Below are 16,984 nucleotides of genomic sequence, written 5' to 3'. Positions count from 1 at the left end.
CCAGATCTTAGTACAAATGGTTGTGAGCCACCATGTGGTTGCTGGGAATTGAACTCAGGACCTCTGAAAGAGCAGCCAGTGCTCTTAACCTCTTAGCCATCTCTCCAGCCCGACTTTAGAACTGTTGAGTGTGAAGTGCGGTAGGATGAAATACAAATAAATGAACACGGGAAAGGACAGCTGATTTTAACAAACTACGAGATGAGTCAGGAGAAAGCATTCTTCCGCCTAACTACTGCTATTTTAAACACGTTAAATAAAAGCCTAGAGAAATAAGTGATGATTTAGTTGAATATACATCTTGCAAGGTATAAATATGTGGTTTAGAAGAAACAATTACTTGTTGGCAGAAAAGTAACTAGTAAAATGTCTAAGGAAATAAATGAATATGTAAACAGATGTTTCTTTACAAATTGGCTCAGTGATGTTTCTATTTGTAACACCTAAAAACAATGAAATGAAGGCAGAGCAGGTGACTTAGTGGCTAAGTGCTTGCTGAGCATGGAAATTCAGATCTTCAGCACCTATATATGAACAGCACATATGAAAATGGCTTGTATACCTGTACCCTTGCTGCTGAATGTGGGAAACAAAGACAGGAGTGTTATACCCAGATTGCGACCCCCAGAGAGAGACCACCAAAGAGGCCCAGACTGTAATAAGCAAGGTTTAATTAGCATAATACAAACATATTTAGAACCCATCTCTGACCCCGCTGCAGTGAGGTAGAGAGGAATTGTATCTCCTCTGTGGGGTGAGCGTTTAAATGTGTAACTACAAAGAGGCTTTTTGAAGCTGCTTTTGGCACGGGTGCAAGGTCTTTTGCTCTCTCCCATTCTGCGTCTTTATCACCAGGTGGTTGGCTGGCTGGGCTGAGCTAAGTGACCTTATGCTCCCAGGTGGGAGAGGGGAAGGTCACATTCTTCCTGAGAAAACATTCTGCTAGGAAATTTCTTCTCACCCCTTTGAGAATAAGGGGTGAGGGTCCCACAAAGAGGAAGACAGGAGAATTTCTGGGACTTGCTGACCAGTCAGCACAGGTTAAAATCATGAAGCTCCAGGCCTAGAGAGACCTTGTCCTAAGGGAGAATGGCATAGAATTAAAACATCCTGACACTGTTCTCTGGTTGTGCGTATGTGCAGACTGTCTTTGGACTTACTATCTAGTGCTTCAGGATAGTTCACTAAAAATCCTGAAGGCCAGGCATGGTAACACACACCTTTAATCCCAGAACTTGGGAGGCAGAGGCAGAAGATCTCCGAGTTTGATGTCAGCCAGGACTACATAGAGACCCTGTCTCAAAAAATAAAACAAGCAAACAACAACAAACCCACCAAAGAACAAGGAAGAGAATCCTGAAGAAGTTGTGTGTGGTACATGCCTACAATACTAGGCATTTAGGAGGTAGCAAGGAGTATCAGGAATTAAAAGTCACTTGACTATATAATGAATCCAAAGTGAGCTGAGCTACATGAGAGACACTGACTAAAAAACACACACAACTATTACATAAATCACGAGTTAACTTATATACGAATTTTCACAATGTAGCACATAGATTTCAATTAAACAAGAAAATCTGCAATTTTCTGCATTATGTGAATTCCTAAAAAACAGTGAGAATTAACTAACCTGCAAAGAAATTGAACAAACAGTTTCTAAATAGGACTGTCAATATAAATTCAAACTTGTAAAGTTAATGAAAATACATTTATTCAAACTTAACTGTAGGAGAGATCCAAACTGAGTTATGTAAATATTAACTGTATGATTATTCAGTTCCTTAGGACTAGATCAGTCATATAAAAATTTCTCAGTATAAATTTGTACAGTAAAGTCTAGCAATTAAAGATGTAATTTTTATATTGAAAACTTTTTTGTTATTACAGTGGGATGGATTTATTTGTTAAAGGCCCAGTACAAAAAAATGGTTGAAGAAAGTGACTTTTTAATAAAATATACACTCGTAGGAAAAAAAAATCCTAATATACTGATATTTAGTTAAACAGAAAGGACTTACAAAAACACTTCAATATCTAGGCACAATTGGTCAAGTATTAATAATAATTTCTGTCATTACTTTAAAGTTTAAGCCAGCTTTTCAACTTGACTGTTACTTCTATAACACACTCCGTCAGCACAGAGAAGGCACCTCTCCTTCCCCTAAGGCCCTCGAGAACAAGTATTTACAACATTCTAGGAACACAATGCTCTATAGGTAAGTACAGACACAGTTATTTACACACCCCACTTTAGGGCAAACTAAATTACAATAGAACTATGATTTGTATTTTTACATCTTATGATGGACATGACTTTCAAAGACACCAGAAGACAATCCTCCACATAAGCTTTTACATACAAGATTTAAATTAAATGTGCATTGGTCACTAGTATGTGAAAAATTCTATGAATTAGTGCAATTCTTTGTATCCCTAGTACTCAGGGAAAGTTTATATACAATAAAGAAATCTCAACTACTACGTAAGTCAAATTTTTATGGCTCAATAGTCTAACCACTTAATGTTCTGTAAAATTTTATAATTGAAGTATCAGAACACTTAATAAATGGTTTATAAAAATCTCTTTAAAACAAAGAGAACAGATGATTGGAAGAAAGTACAGAATTTCAGAAATATAGTTTTTACTGCAATTTATGAGAAAGGCGTGATAAATTATTGATTCCGAGGGTAATCATCAAGCTGCTGCTTTCTGATTAGGTATTAACCAGTTGAGGTGGTTATCATCATTATTTTTTACTTAGTGGCTGTATATTTAAGTGTCTTATTAATGTTGGCTGAAGGTAATTTATATGAATAACCATCATCTTCCTACAAAGGAGATGAGAAACTACTCCAGAAGCCTTAGGCATCATAGAAGTCAAGAGTGTGGGAACTAGGCTGACCTAAGCTGTATTTCTACACGATATACACATGTACAATATACAGTGTCAAAGCTGTACAGTTTCAGATTGGCTTTACTTATATTTTTGCACATTTTCTTTTTTCTAAAATAAAAATATAGCAAGGAAGTCTATTTACAAACCAGGAAGCTGCTTCAGAAACAGCATGACTTAAGATATAAAGTGAAATCTCAGTACAATGAAAGTGCAGGTCATGTTTGCAGAGTCTGTCGCGATCCCATTTCCTACACGCACAGTTTGAAGGACACTAGTTTTAAACAGCTACTGTTCTCTACATCAGGGGGTTCACTCATCATAATGCAACGACAGCAAGAATTTGTCCACATCCATTCCTGCTGGAAATGAACTAGGTAGCTTCTTTTTCTGTGAAGACAAAAACAAGAGAGAAGGAAAAACAATGAACTCTAGGCTAGATAATTTTCTTAGCAGATCACCTAAAACATTATATAGAGTTCTTTACTATTAAACTGCATCATTTTTGATTCTGTCATAATTTTATTTCTACAGGGAAAGACAGGTTTTATCAACCCAATGTTAAAATACACTTTAATTGTAATTAAATATTAGTTTAGGCAAAAGGCAGGAAACAAATCTCGAGTATGTTATGTGAATGTCAGACGAGAACACGCTTCCTTTAAGGTGGTCATGTTTGTAAAACCACAGGCCTTAGAAAGTATATTGTTTTATTATACTAATTTTGTATGTGTGCAATACATTTGTACACACATATACACAGACGAGTACACAAGTCAGAGGACTGTTTTGGGGAGCTTTTCTGCTTCTACCATGTGGTTTCTAGGGATCAAACTCCATAATCATCAGTCTTGAGAACAAGTACCTTTACCACCTGGCCCCTTTGCTAACACACAAAGATTACCACTCACTCACCAAGTTCCTACCATTAACTAGAGATACTTTTTGAAGTAGTAGACTATATAGCAGACTATAAAACCACAGAGTAAGATGTATGATTTTATGGGAAATGATGAGGCACAGAATCATGGACAGTCACAGGGATAACAAGCAGTTGAAACAGAGGTCAAACTCAGAGTTGCAGGGCACAAAACCTAGATATCCTTTCCCCACCTATTATATTTCCTCTATGGTCCTCACATATTTTCGATTCAGTCTACTCAGTAAAACAAATTTTAGATATATGCATTTATCATTGCTACTACCCTTGCACTGCCTTACTAAAGACAATCATGGTAAGAAAAAACACGGGGACATGAATTTTTCTTAAAGACCATGGAAGAGAGGGGAAACAAGTAGAAAACTCCAAGTCAAAGAAAGTAAGGTAGTGTTTTACTGGGTAATTCATGTAATGGTAGTTTCCCATTCTTTCACATTTTATGTGTTCCCATGAAAAATCCTGGGTGATAGATATCAGGATAGAAACATTCACTTTTCCTAAGAATGATATCATCATGACTGGGAAACACTACTAAGTGTATGGTCCTGAGGGTACATTTGGTCAGGTAGCTGTAGCAAAACAGTACTAAGTTCTTTCTCTATCTAATGTGAACACTGAAGGAAGGGACAGAAGTGGAACTGGAATGAAAAACTTTTAAACTTGCCTTGATTTTCTTCTTTTTCATTGGTACTGATGAATTTGCAAGATTTTTAGTAGAAGTACGGGAGTTTCGCTCCCGCTCATCTAATTCTTCAATTTTCCGCTTTTTTGTAGTGCTCCTTGAAGATGTTCTAAATTGCTGTGTGTTATCTTTCAGAGGAGTTGCTGTCGTCCTAGCGATTGCTGCTCTAGAGAGAATCATAAGCGTATGAGCAGCCATGCTCACACTATTTTCACTGCCTGTTTCACTGGCTGGGCTGCAGGCAGGCAAGTCTGCAGTAACAGGAGGGACCATTATTCTGGGCATGCTGCCATCTTCACCAAAGCGCCTACTAGAGGGTGCCTTCATACTGTCGGCAGGTTCTTCTTTATGCTTTTCCCCTGCTCCTGAGCCAGGTGTCCGGGGTACTGGCAAATCAGTATCAGCAATCCTATTTGCTGGGCTGTGCAGTGGAACATCCTGCAATATTTCTGCACCAACTAAAGAATTGGTAGATTTACTTTGCTCTTGTTTTAGGTCTTTCACAGTTCCACCTATAGAAGTAGCATTTTTATTGTTTGAGGATGTGGCTTGTTTTTTGGTCAACTCCTGCAGGGAAGCTATAGCTTTTTCATTCCGCAAGCTCCCATTCTGTTGCCCAACAGGCAGTTTTGAAGAGTCTGGACTCTTTTGTCTTTCCCCATCACTGCACAACTCGTTTTCCTTGTTAGCTGTTGCTTTATGGAAAGACTCAAGGGCTACTTCTGTGGGGAAAACTTTCTTTTCAGATTGAATTTCTTTCACAGTGGTGTGTCGGCTAAAGGCAGCTTCTGATTTAGACAAAACCTTGGGCACAGTTCTCTCCCTCTCTCTTTTAACGGCACTGTTAGAGGGTGGTTTTAAGGTGGAGGGGACGATGGCTGAGTCAGTAGGAGGAAAGGACGTGTCCTTCTTTTCTTTGTTTTGGGAGGTCATCTTATTCTGTGGCCTCTGCGTATTTGTCACAGAAGAAACAGTGCTATCGAAACAGAGCACACGCCTATGACTTTCAAATGGCTTGCTGGCAGGAGCTATCCTCTCTGCTGAGAGAGGAATTGTGACCTCTTCTAATTTTTTCCCAAGTTCAGGGGCTATATTCTTATCAGAAGCTTCAGTTCTACTGAAATGAAAGTATAACATCTCATTTTTAGTAATATGAAATTTGTCATTTGAGCATTTTAATAATCTACAGTATAAATTATTTTATCCTTACCTTTGCATATGACATGCTCCTGAAAGACTGGACAAATCTGTCAAATTATTTACTTGTTTTCCTGGAATCATAAGTTAATTCATTAGAAAAGAAAAATATTTGTGAAAGAATATATATACTCCTCTGAAAAAAAATGAGCCAGATGATGTTACATGAGAAAAAATTTAAATGACTGCTAATTTGCAAATAAAACATTTTCATAGATATATTATTCTTTTTATTTTTAATTTTATTCATTTATTCATTGATTTATTTGGTCGTTTGGTTTTTCGAGATAGATGCTCTCTGTATAACAGTCCTGACAGTCCAGGAACTCTCTGTACACCAGGCTGACCTTGAACTCATTGATATCCGCCCACCTCTGCTTCCTGAGTGCTGGGATTAAAGATATGCACCACCACCACCTGGCTATACTATTTTTTTTAAATATTTAAATTTTCTATAGCATATTCACTCATTTCATAAAGAAAATCTAGATACAGACCAAATGACTGAATTTCAGGCCAACACAAATCCAGCCTTCAAGAACTACAGCTTTTAATGGCACTTACTACACCAGTTCGTCTGAGTGAATTGATCCCATTGATAACAATACCTGCACATAGCTTGGTTCCTTACAGAAAAATGGAGCTGTACTTGCACAGAACTTAAGCAAATCCTTTAATCATCTCTAGGTTACTCATATGAAATATCATGTTAGTAGCTAATACTGTATTGTTCAGGGAAAAATGATGAGAAAAGTCTCTTCAGCACAAATGCAGTTACAACTCTCCAAAATTCTGCCTGTGGTTGGCTGAACCTGCAAATGTCAAAGAAACTGAGAAAAGAAGTCAACTGTACTTAGATCAAGAGAGCTTAAGTGTAAGAAAGCATCTTGAGAGAAGGAGCTATAATAAACTAGAAGTAGTGAGAAAGCAGGAAGTCAAAGTAATAAAATCACCAATGGAGGAGGAATAAAAAGGAAGAGTTACATGAAATAAGACTAGACAGACTTTTCTCCATAAAGAAGCCAGCTGGTATACCCAGCCACACCACACTGTTATGCTGAGTTGGGTCCAGGAAAGTGATATCAAACAACTCTGAAAACCAGATGCTACAGGAACCAGGCAGAGACAGTACCAACTGGAGGCTGAATTTAATGGAGCTGGAGAAGAGAGTGGAGCAACAGGCCACATATAAGGTACCAGAAAAGGGCACAAGGCCCTCAACAGGCCACATATAAGGTACCAGAAAAGGGCACAAGGCCCTTACCATTTCCTCATGCCTGCCACTACCCACATGAGCAGATCCTCAGACTGCAGGAAAAGCAGCAGAATGGTGAACATGTCACAACATCCTGATGGGACTAACAGACTTGAAACAGCAGAATGGGGATCAAAACAGAGGTGCAGTAAGGGGTCTTAATCTAATTCTCAACAGCCCCCACCCTGGCAAGAACAGGAAGAAGAAGCATGGATAGTTTGGCAAACCTGCTCCCTAAAGTAACCAGAAGGCTCTCCCCAACCAGGAAGAAATACAAACTGAAAACATCCTTCTATAGCCGGGCGATGGTGGCGCACGCCTTTAATCCCAGCACTCGGGAGGCAGAGGCAGGCGGATCTCTGTGAGTTCGAGGCCAGCCTGGTCTACAGAGCAAGTTCCAGGACAGGCTCCAAAGCCACAGAGAAACCCTGTCTCGAAAAACCAAAAAAAAAACAAAAACAAAAAAAACCTTCTATCAATTTTAGTTTGTATTTTAATCTTTGCCCTAAATGTTTTAATTTCTTTTTTGTTATTATTAATTTTTAGTATTTATACTTCTGTTACTTTTGGGAGGTCAGGTGAAACTTAAAGTTTTATATTTGCCCATCTGCCTGGAAGAGATTCAGATCCCCAGAGTTACCTGGAAAGGATTCCAGCCAGCTGTGTTGCCTATAGATTGTACAGTACACTCCAGGTTTCTACATCTATTAGGGGGTGCAGAGTGGCCAGGTTCCTAGATTTTGTAAGCTGTCACCCAGGCTTTTGTGGGCTTTGGTGATACAGCTTGAGTCTGAGTCATTTTTGCTGTTAGTAACCCCTCACTCAAGTTCCTGTAAGTAAATCCAAAAGAGCTCATTGGTTCACCAAGTTAGATTCTGATCTATGGTCTGTTTCCTGGTTCTTCATCTGGGGCGAGGAGATGTTTGTTCACATCTCTCCAAGAACAGTGTCACCGAACGATGATGCATCTGAAGGTTCCAGCAAACAAACAAACTCAAATGTGGAAAGCAGATGGTAAGGAATGATAAAGATCAGGGCAGAAACAGGTACTAAAATAAATACAGAATGAATCTCACAAAGAGCTGATTCTCTGTAAAGATTAACAAGACTGAAAAGTTCCTAGGCCAAACTAACCAAAAACAAACAACTGAGGTGGGAGGGACGGGACAGGGAGTTCCAAGTTAATAACACTGGCAGTAAAAAGACAGACATTACAACACGCTCCAATGAAATCCAGAATATTCTTAGGGAATGCTCAGGGAGCAATTCCTTCACTTCCTTTCCCTTCTCAAGAAGGATCTCGCTAACTTGTTCCACCTGGTCTAGTCTCTTGTTTCAGTCTCCCATGTGCGGGTTATAGTTTGCCACCAGCCTAGGCCAGGAGCTTCAGTTTTATCCTGTGACCAACTGGGAGTTACTGAAATTGTTTAGGTAGGAAGTCACATATTCTAATATGTATGGGGCAGGAGTGTTACTCAACTAAGAAATATAGGATGAACAAGAAAATTGAGGATCTTAAAAACAAAACAAAACAGGGTAGAACACTATTGATGTGACAGAAAGTTATGACTATTTGAACTAAGGGAAATGTGTGTTAAAGAGTAACTCAGTTTTTTGACACATGTAAAGAGATGGTAGGACCACTTGCAAAAGCAGGGAACAAGAGAAGGTGTTACATTTATTTTGTTAAACACTTCAAAATTGTTTGAAAAAAAAAAAAGGGAATTATGATTTTAGGCAGCTCCAAAGAACATACTGAGAAACAATGGATAAAACCTAAAGCCTTCAGCAAAGCAAAGGGATTTACCAGAATCAAAGCTGTCCAATCAAAAACTGCTTGCTTGAAGGGAAAGAGAACTGCTTGTTAGGGATGTACAAGGTATTCAAGAAAACATTCTCTGGGTATCTAATTTCAGCACTTGGGAGGCAGAGGCAGGCAGATATCTGAGTTCAGCCAGAGCTACACAGAGAAACCCAATCTTGAAAAAACAAAAAAGAAAACATTCAGTTGCGGCTTCACAAACACAACGTTCAAGCTCTTTGAACAAGTACCTATAATAGGCTTGTTTCTGAGTCCCTGAGCCTTCTGAGATTTTTGAGGAATGGGGAACTGAGTAATACTTCTGTTACAAACAGGTGCTGCTAAAGGCATATGAAGGACCTAGAAGGAAACACACAGAAAAAAATTAACTAAGCAGTTGCTGGAATGCTTCCCCACACTACTCTTAGTTCATAAACATACCTGCTGAGGAGGAGTAGAGAATGTATTTCCATTCTGTCCAACTACAGACACAGGTATCATTCCCACCATTCCTTGAAGCACAGGCTGTACTGGAGAAGCAATTATGATAGCAGAGCCTAAAAAGCAATTTTCATTAAAATCAGGTTTACTTCCATAAGTCTTCTGACAACAATAAATGCCAAAGAAATTAGTATTTTGAAGCAAATTCTATCACCAAATCTTCTTTCCTAACAATCTCTGCACCAGCTCCAGCCTCCAGGTTCCTGCCCTCACTGATGAACTGCTGTACAGAACTGTGAAATAAATCCTTTCCTCCCCAAGTTTCTTTTGGTCATGGTGTTTCATCACATCACTAACACTAACTAAAACAGAAGTTGGTACTACGAGTGGAGTATTACTGTCAGACCTAACCACGTTCTGGGGAGGACCGCGGAAGGACTTTGGAACTTTGGGCTAGATATTAAGAGTTCAGTGAGCCGGGCGGTGGTGGCGCACGCCTTTAATCCCAGCACTTGGGAGGCAGAGGCCAGCCTGGTCTACAGAGCTAGTTCCAGGACAGGAACCAAAAGCTACGGAGAAACCCTGTCTCGAAAAAATCCAAAAAAAAAAAAAAAAGAGTTCAGTGAGCGGTTCTTTAGGAGCTTGGAAGAATGTTAAGAACAGTGCAGATGATGAAGGCCTGAATTGTTAAGTTTCAGAGGGAAGCAAACACTGTATTGGGCCTTGTGTGTGAAGAATCTGTAGTGTCTGGTCACCTGGAGTTGAAGAATTGGCTGTGATAAGCAAGAGCCCAGAAGTACTCAAATAAAACCTTTGCTCTGCTGGGATAGTTGGTGCTGAAGAACCAGTTGTGAATAAGAGACTAGCATCACTGAGGTGAAGTCTTCTGGGAAGTACTTCCTTGGGGTAAGCACACAGAAGCTGTGTTCCAGAAGCAGCCAAGGTTGTACTTCATACTGGTAGCCAATCTTGGTAGTGTAAGTAAGGGTCACCCTGGCAGTACTGATTTTGAAGGCATCAAGGGGTCATGGAGAGCAGCTGAGGCTTGGCACTGTGTGGCAGGGACCCCGCACTATGGGATGACCACCAAGAACAGTAGCAGGTGGTGGAGTGGAGCCATCCGTAGCCTAGACAACGAGCTGTGTGTGCTGCAGAGGGCAGAGTCTGAGAAGTGACCCCAGTTCTTTGTGTTACTCTGGAGGAGCCCAGAAGATGAGTGAATCTCACACATCAGACAGTGAATGATTTATATTGTTGAGTTTGGTTTTGCTTTGTCCAGATTGTGACTGTGCCCTTGTTCTTCCCTCCTTAAGTAACTATTTTTGGTTTGATAAGAGCACAGTTGAAAGACTCTGAATTTTAAAAGAGATTGCCTCTTTTGAAGACAGATTTTTTTTTTTTTTAAAAAAAATGTTATCCTTTGCCTGCACATATGCTTGTTTAAGGGTGCCAAACCCCTGGAGTTACAGACAGGTGTGAGCTGCCATGTGGGTGCTGGGAATTACACCTGGATCCTTTGGAAGAAGAGCTAGTGCTCTTAACCACTGAGACATTTCTCCAACCACAAGAGAATGAATTTTTAAAGATCATGGGACTTTATAATTTAAAATTTGGAATGTTTATACTTCAATGTTGATACTGATGTGTGATCTCTGAGAAGAAAAAGAAAAGTTGTGGCTTAACAGTAATGTGTTTGTGTGTCAAGATGACAAGGCATCAACTGTGGTGGCTAGTTTTATGTCAACTTGATACAAGCTAGAGTTACCTGAAAGGAGGGAACCTCAACTGAGAAATGCCTCTCTAAGACTGGGTTGTAGGCAAGCCTGTAGGGCATTTTCTTAGTAATTGACACAGGAGGGCCCAACCTATCGTTGGGTGGTGCCATTCCCAATCTATCGATCCAGGTTTTATTTATAAAAAAAAAAAAAAAAAAAAAAAAAAAAAACGGACTGAGCAAGTCATGAGCAAGAGTGGGAGGAACCGGTAAGCAGCAGCCCTCTATGTCCTCAGGACTGCTCTGCATCTATTCCTGACTCCACTTCTTGAGTTCCTGCCCTCACCTCTTTCAATGATTAACTTTTCCTATGGCATAATGAGTGAAATAACCCTTCCCCTACCATAACTGTTAATGATAATGGTGTTTACATCACAACAGTAACCCTAATTAAGACAATGATTAAGTACAGTAATAAAGTTGAGAAATGAAGAAAAAGCAACTTGGCGATATTATCCTAAGCTCGAGACTAGACTATGGCTAGATGACCCATCACATACTGATTCTTCTAACGAAGAAGACTGAAACTAATTAGACACTAGTAGTCAACGTCTCATGTTTGAACTTTGTATCAGAAAACTTGGATTCCAAGTGAGGATTTACAGCCTTTAACTATTTTTTATCTTAATGGTATTGACCAAAAACAATACTTTTGTGACCAGATTAAACTACCAAGGGAAAATTATAGTGCATACATGGTCCTTAGGAGTCAGCCACAAGAAAAGCTTAGTTATTTAGTCCTGGTGTGAATGTACCTTTTCCTAATACACTAACTATCCCTGTCAGATTCATCTTATTGTCACACAAACCTGCATCCACGAATACTTATTCTACTCCCCTTGGCTTCAAATCTTACCTCATTTCTCTAAGCTTTAACTCAAGCTTCATATTATGCAACAGTTCTGGCCTCTTCTTTACCTCATTTGAAATAGTTCTTAAAATAGATTCACCAAATTTAATAGTTAATAATAATTAAATAATCTATAAATCAGTACACATGGGGATATAGGAGAACATGTGTAAATTCTTATCTCTAAAAAACATAAATCCCAGCACTAGGGAGGCAGAGGCAGGCGGATCTCTGTGAGTTCGAGACCAGCCTGGTCTACAAGAGCTAGTTCCAGGACAGGCTCCAAAACCACAGAGAAACCCTGTATCGAAAAACAAAAACAAAAAAAAAAACAAAACAAACAAAACAAAACAAAAAAAAACAAACAAAAAAAAACATAAACCAATAGATATGATAAGCTTGTCAATTACTAACTGTATGTAAAGCAGCATACAATGAAGACAAGAGCCCCGTGGAGCCTCTAAAGAATCATTTCTAAATAGCAACAGAATGTGAGAAATGACAAAGAGTTTTAGTAGAATTCAGGTTTTCTTGAAAGTCTCTCTAAAAGACAAATTCCTTAAAAACTTACTATAGGGTCAGGTGGTGGCAGCACACGCCTGTAATCCCAGCACTTGGGAGGCAGAGTCAAGTGGGTCTATAGAATGAGTTGCAAAACAGCCAGGGCTATACCAAGAAACCCTGTCTCAAAACTCCCCTACCCCCCAGGAAAACAAACAAACAAACAAACAAACAAAAAACTATGACTATAATAAGAATAAAGAAATATCCTGCTACATTGAGTTAAAATATTTTTACAGTCATGAAATGAATTATGTTCTTTTCTTTTTCACAGCTTAGTGCTGTAGACGAAAAACTATGGCAGAAAAAAATTAAAGCTATAGCCTACCAGATTTAAACAAAACCTGGCTGAATTAGGTAGGAAGAAGCATAAGCAATTATTTGTATGATATTTTGTCATGTGAATTATCTATATTATCTCCTTGTCAGTGACTTCACACAAGAAAATTAAGATTGCAATCCAGAGAAGCTCCAAAATGTGTGCACACACATATAAATTACACATACATACACGTATCACTTTTCATTCAGTGTTGGAGATACAGTCCACAGTCTTGCACATGCTATACAAGTGCTTTTCCACCACTATATCCCCAGCTCACCTCCAATATGCTCTTAGAGTTACCTTGTGAAAAGTTTGGTGACACAGCTTGGTTGACAGCAAATACACTGTTAGACTTTGGTGGTGTCTGTAACTGCTGTGGAGGAGGCTGTGCAGTCATAGGTGCAGAATTCCCAGGCAATACCACTACATTAGATTGACTGACAGTTGGTCCCAAGGCTGTTGGATCAGTCATACAGGTAGCTATCAAAATGTTACTTGAATTGCCAAAGGCTGTGCTTGTGGCAGGCATCAACTGTATGTATCCTCCGTCCTTAGGAATACACGGTGCAACACTGGTTGAAAAAGTAATGCCATCTTCACTCTGAGGATTGCTTACCACAGGTTCCTCAGGTTTCAGCACTACAAGGTTCTGCTCCATCGAGCCAGTATCCCCTACTTCCACAGATACAACAGCACTTGTAGTTTCTTCTGAAGACAGGCATGTAACAAATTCTGCATTTTTGGCAGGAGATTTAGAAGACAGAATTATCGTTGGCAAGTTTTCTCCACTGATACTAGATACAGCGCTGTTAAGCTCTGCATCTGAGGAAACAAATGGATCATCACTAATGATAATTTTGAGAGACACAATACTTGACGCATCCACCTCCACTGAGTCTTTGCTAGGCTTACCATCAGTACTTTGGGTCTCAGGAGACCCTCCCACTGAACCACCAGATTCTGAAGGAAGCGAATGATTATTTTTCACAGGATTATCCTCTCGGGGAACCAGTGCAACTTCTTCACAGCTGTTGTGTTCACCCAAAGAGAGAAAAATTGTATCTCCATCTTTCACAGAAGAGGAAAGCTCTTGGGAGTTCTTAGACTTAAGTGTCTCAGGCTTGTTTTCCATATGATTCAAGTCAACAGATGCTGAACCATTAGATAGCTGTTTATCTGAAGGGACTGATTCTTCAAGATGAATTTCTATTTGTTCAGATACATTTAAAGCTGAACTTTCAACAGTCCCAGGTGATGCTTTACTCTGCAGTGGAGAATTACCCTGGCAATCCGGTAGTGGCTGTGCTGCAACTGATGACACACTATTAGTTTCAATTTTACTGCTTTGAGTTTGACAAGAATCTAGTGACTCGGAACCATGGGAATTAGTTTTAACTTCTATTATATTGTTAGAATTTTCACAAAATTGACTTTTAGATGGCTTTCCAGTTAATGGAGTATCCTGGGACAAAAGCTGGGTATTTTTCCCAGAGAGAATTAAGTTTTCATCATTGGCTTCACTACCAAGGGACACAAATGAAGTCACTGGTATATCAGGCTGATCAGGCTGTATCTGAGGTTCATTCAGCATACTTGTAGACAAAGAATCCTTTTCAACCTCCACAGCCCTTTCAGTGTCAGTGGGCATCTGACTGGTGTATAACTCAGAACAATGGTCATTACATTCAGTAGAGCCTCCTCTTTGGTTAAAGTCACTCAAATTAGACACAGACTCAAAGGTAATATCAAGGGCACACTTCTGTTCAGCAGGTACAGCTGTTTTAAAGACCTTTTTTTGAATGTTAGTGTTTATTTGGGAGAAATTTTCCTGGGATTCTTGTTGAAGAACATCGTGGCTATTGCCATTCTTCAAATCACTTAATAATACATCTTCATTTTGAAAGGATGTACAAAAGGGAGGCTGACCAGACTGCCCATCTGTAAAACACCAGTGTGATGGAAAGTTACGTTGAGTATGTTTAGCTTCTGAAAGCAGCCATTTTTCCTGTACAACCTACTTTGCCAAGAAAACACTAATCTTTGGCATAACAGTTAAGTTTAAGACTGATGCACAATTAACAAATGTCAGATTGTTTCCAAGTTTCTAGGAAAACAGACGCCAAAGAAGGAAAATGTACACAGGCTTAAGAACATCCAGTACTTACCAGAAGACAAAATGCCCTAATCTGGCTCTAAACAATAGTGGAAATAGTTGCTTCCCTATCTAGACTTTTTTTTCTTCTCGATGTTTTTTAGACAGGTCCCACTATGTAAGTAGCCCACACTGGCCCTGAACTTGCAGTGATTCTCTCACTTCAAGCCTCCTGAATGATGGGATTTTCAAATTTTGCCATGTCTACTTACTCTATTTGCCTGATTTATTTTTAATGGTAAAATGAGACCAAGATCATTTTGCTCAATTAACACGATTTCTGTGTACACTTTAACATTTAACATATTTACTGAGGACAACCATACACATTTTTCTAGAATGCAAATATGAACAGTTGACTCAATGATCTTATAGAGATTAAAATACCTAGGAAAAAACACAGAATAGAAAATTGTAATATAATATAGGAAAAAGGCCAAAAAGAAATTAAAAAAAAAATCTTTTTAAGAGGAAACAATGTAGCATCAATACAGTGAATTTTACAGAAGTAATAATTGAGATTATTTGAACAAATATGGAAAGAAATAGGGAAAAATCCAGAAAAATGTCTGTAACTATTATAACTGGTAAAATCATATAGTGTATAGAGCCCACTTAATTCTATATTGAGGGAGAGATTAGGGGAAATTTTATTAGGCCACACAAATACAGGACAAATTATATATTTTTTTTAAAAAAAAACAGTGCTAAAGATTAAATTGAGCACTAGGTTACATAAACACTCTTGCACAAGCTCCATTTTCAACCTGAAAGAGGTTTCTTAATGAATTTGTAAGACTTTCTGAGGACAGGATTACAAATTTTATTTTGCTTATGCTAAAGCTTCAGTGAAACAATCTTTTAGTTGTAAACAAACACACAAACAAATGCACAAATATAGTTCAGCCTAAGAAATGCAAAGTTGAGCTTTGTTATTAACAATGAACTCAATGAAAGATATTCTAAATAAGTTTTTGAGGACAAGATGTGAAAAAACTGGAAGCCATTACTCATTTCACTTAAAAACAGGTAAGGAACACGGTGGTGGCGGCACACACCATTAATTCCAGCACTCATGTGACAGAGACAGGTGGATCTCTGTGTTCAAGGCCAGTCTGGTTCTACAGAGAAAGTTCCAGGGTAGCCAGGGCGACACAGAGAAACCCTGTCACAAAAAAATCACCAATCAAGCCGGGCGGTGGTGGCGCACGCCTTTAATCCCAGCACTTGGGAGGCAGAGGCAGGCGGATCTCTGTGAGTTCGAGACCAGCCTGGTCTACAAGAGCTAGTTCCAGGACAGGCTCCAAAGCCACAGGGAAACCCTGTCTCGAAAAACAAAAAAAAAAACAACAACAACAAAAAAAAATCACCAATCAATCAAAACAGGTAAAGAAAAATGATGATCAAGCATAGCTTGTAGAGAGACTAAATAATATGGATGTGGCTGGTGCTGAAAAAGGCATAAAGTTTACCAAATTATGAAAAGTGAAGATGATGACTATCTGAAGAACAGAGACCCAGGGACTGAAAGGACTCTTTGTTGTGCTGGCAAAGACCCTTTTCTCACTTGAGAGGCAAGTTCTTGATTTGATTTCATAACAGAAAGCTAATACAATTTTATTATGTACTTCTATAAATTTGTGCTAAACTTGACAAAATTTCTTTAAAAAATATTCTATATTTTAAAATTTTAATACTGATTTACTCATGTTTTTCTTTAATTCACAAAGTGCTTCCTATGTATGGACTAACTATGCTATGTTGGTATTCCAAGAAAGACATAACTGAAAGGCTCCAAATAAAGACAGCAGGGATGCAGGATAACCTACAAACTTACAAATAACCAAATTCAAGACTATCAGCATATACTATATAATTTCCTTGAAATACTTATGACTGTCTGCTTAAGTCAGAGGACTGAAAAACTCTAATAGATCAGACATTAGAATTTGAGCCTTAATGAAACTGTTTCATTACAGACTTGTCCATTGGCTAATCTATTTATTATTAGATTGTGTGTCTACTGCTTTATGAAAAAAATGAGTATGGATTTCTGCCTCCCCCCCAAAAAAAAGAAAAAAATGAGTATGAAAAATTAATCTTTTAGCT

General features: G+C 38.7%; 1 protein-coding gene across 2 annotated transcripts in view; it reads right to left on the bottom strand.

Annotated features, from left to right (window-relative positions):
- Positions 1–1,935: 1,935 nt before the first annotated feature.
- The window catches only part of LOC101980770 (protein NPAT), a 34,468-nt gene continuing 19,419 nt past the window's right edge, over positions 1,936–16,984 (bottom strand). Inside the window, exons 13-18 of one of the 2 annotated variants that reach the window (XM_013346297.2) lie at positions 13,024–14,661; positions 9,214–9,329; positions 9,024–9,132; positions 5,730–5,790; positions 4,502–5,636; positions 1,936–3,287 (exon numbers count right to left, since the gene is read on the bottom strand). In XM_013346297.2, the coding sequence (XP_013201751.1) occupies positions 3,210–3,287; positions 4,502–5,636; positions 5,730–5,790; positions 9,024–9,132; positions 9,214–9,329; positions 13,024–14,661 (3,137 nt within the window). In that variant the 3' untranslated portion in view covers positions 1,936–3,209. The remainder of the gene's footprint in view (positions 3,288–4,501; positions 5,637–5,729; positions 5,791–9,023; positions 9,133–9,213; positions 9,330–13,023; positions 14,662–16,984) is intronic. The other variant, XM_005347356.2, reaches the window with a different exon arrangement.

Source organism: Microtus ochrogaster, chromosome 5 (genome assembly GCF_000317375.1).
Source record: "Microtus ochrogaster isolate Prairie Vole_2 chromosome 5, MicOch1.0, whole genome shotgun sequence".
NCBI lineage: Eukaryota > Metazoa > Chordata > Mammalia > Rodentia > Cricetidae > Microtus > Microtus ochrogaster.
Note: the sequence above shows the minus strand (reverse complement) of the source record. Positions and strands in the feature narration are given on the sequence as shown.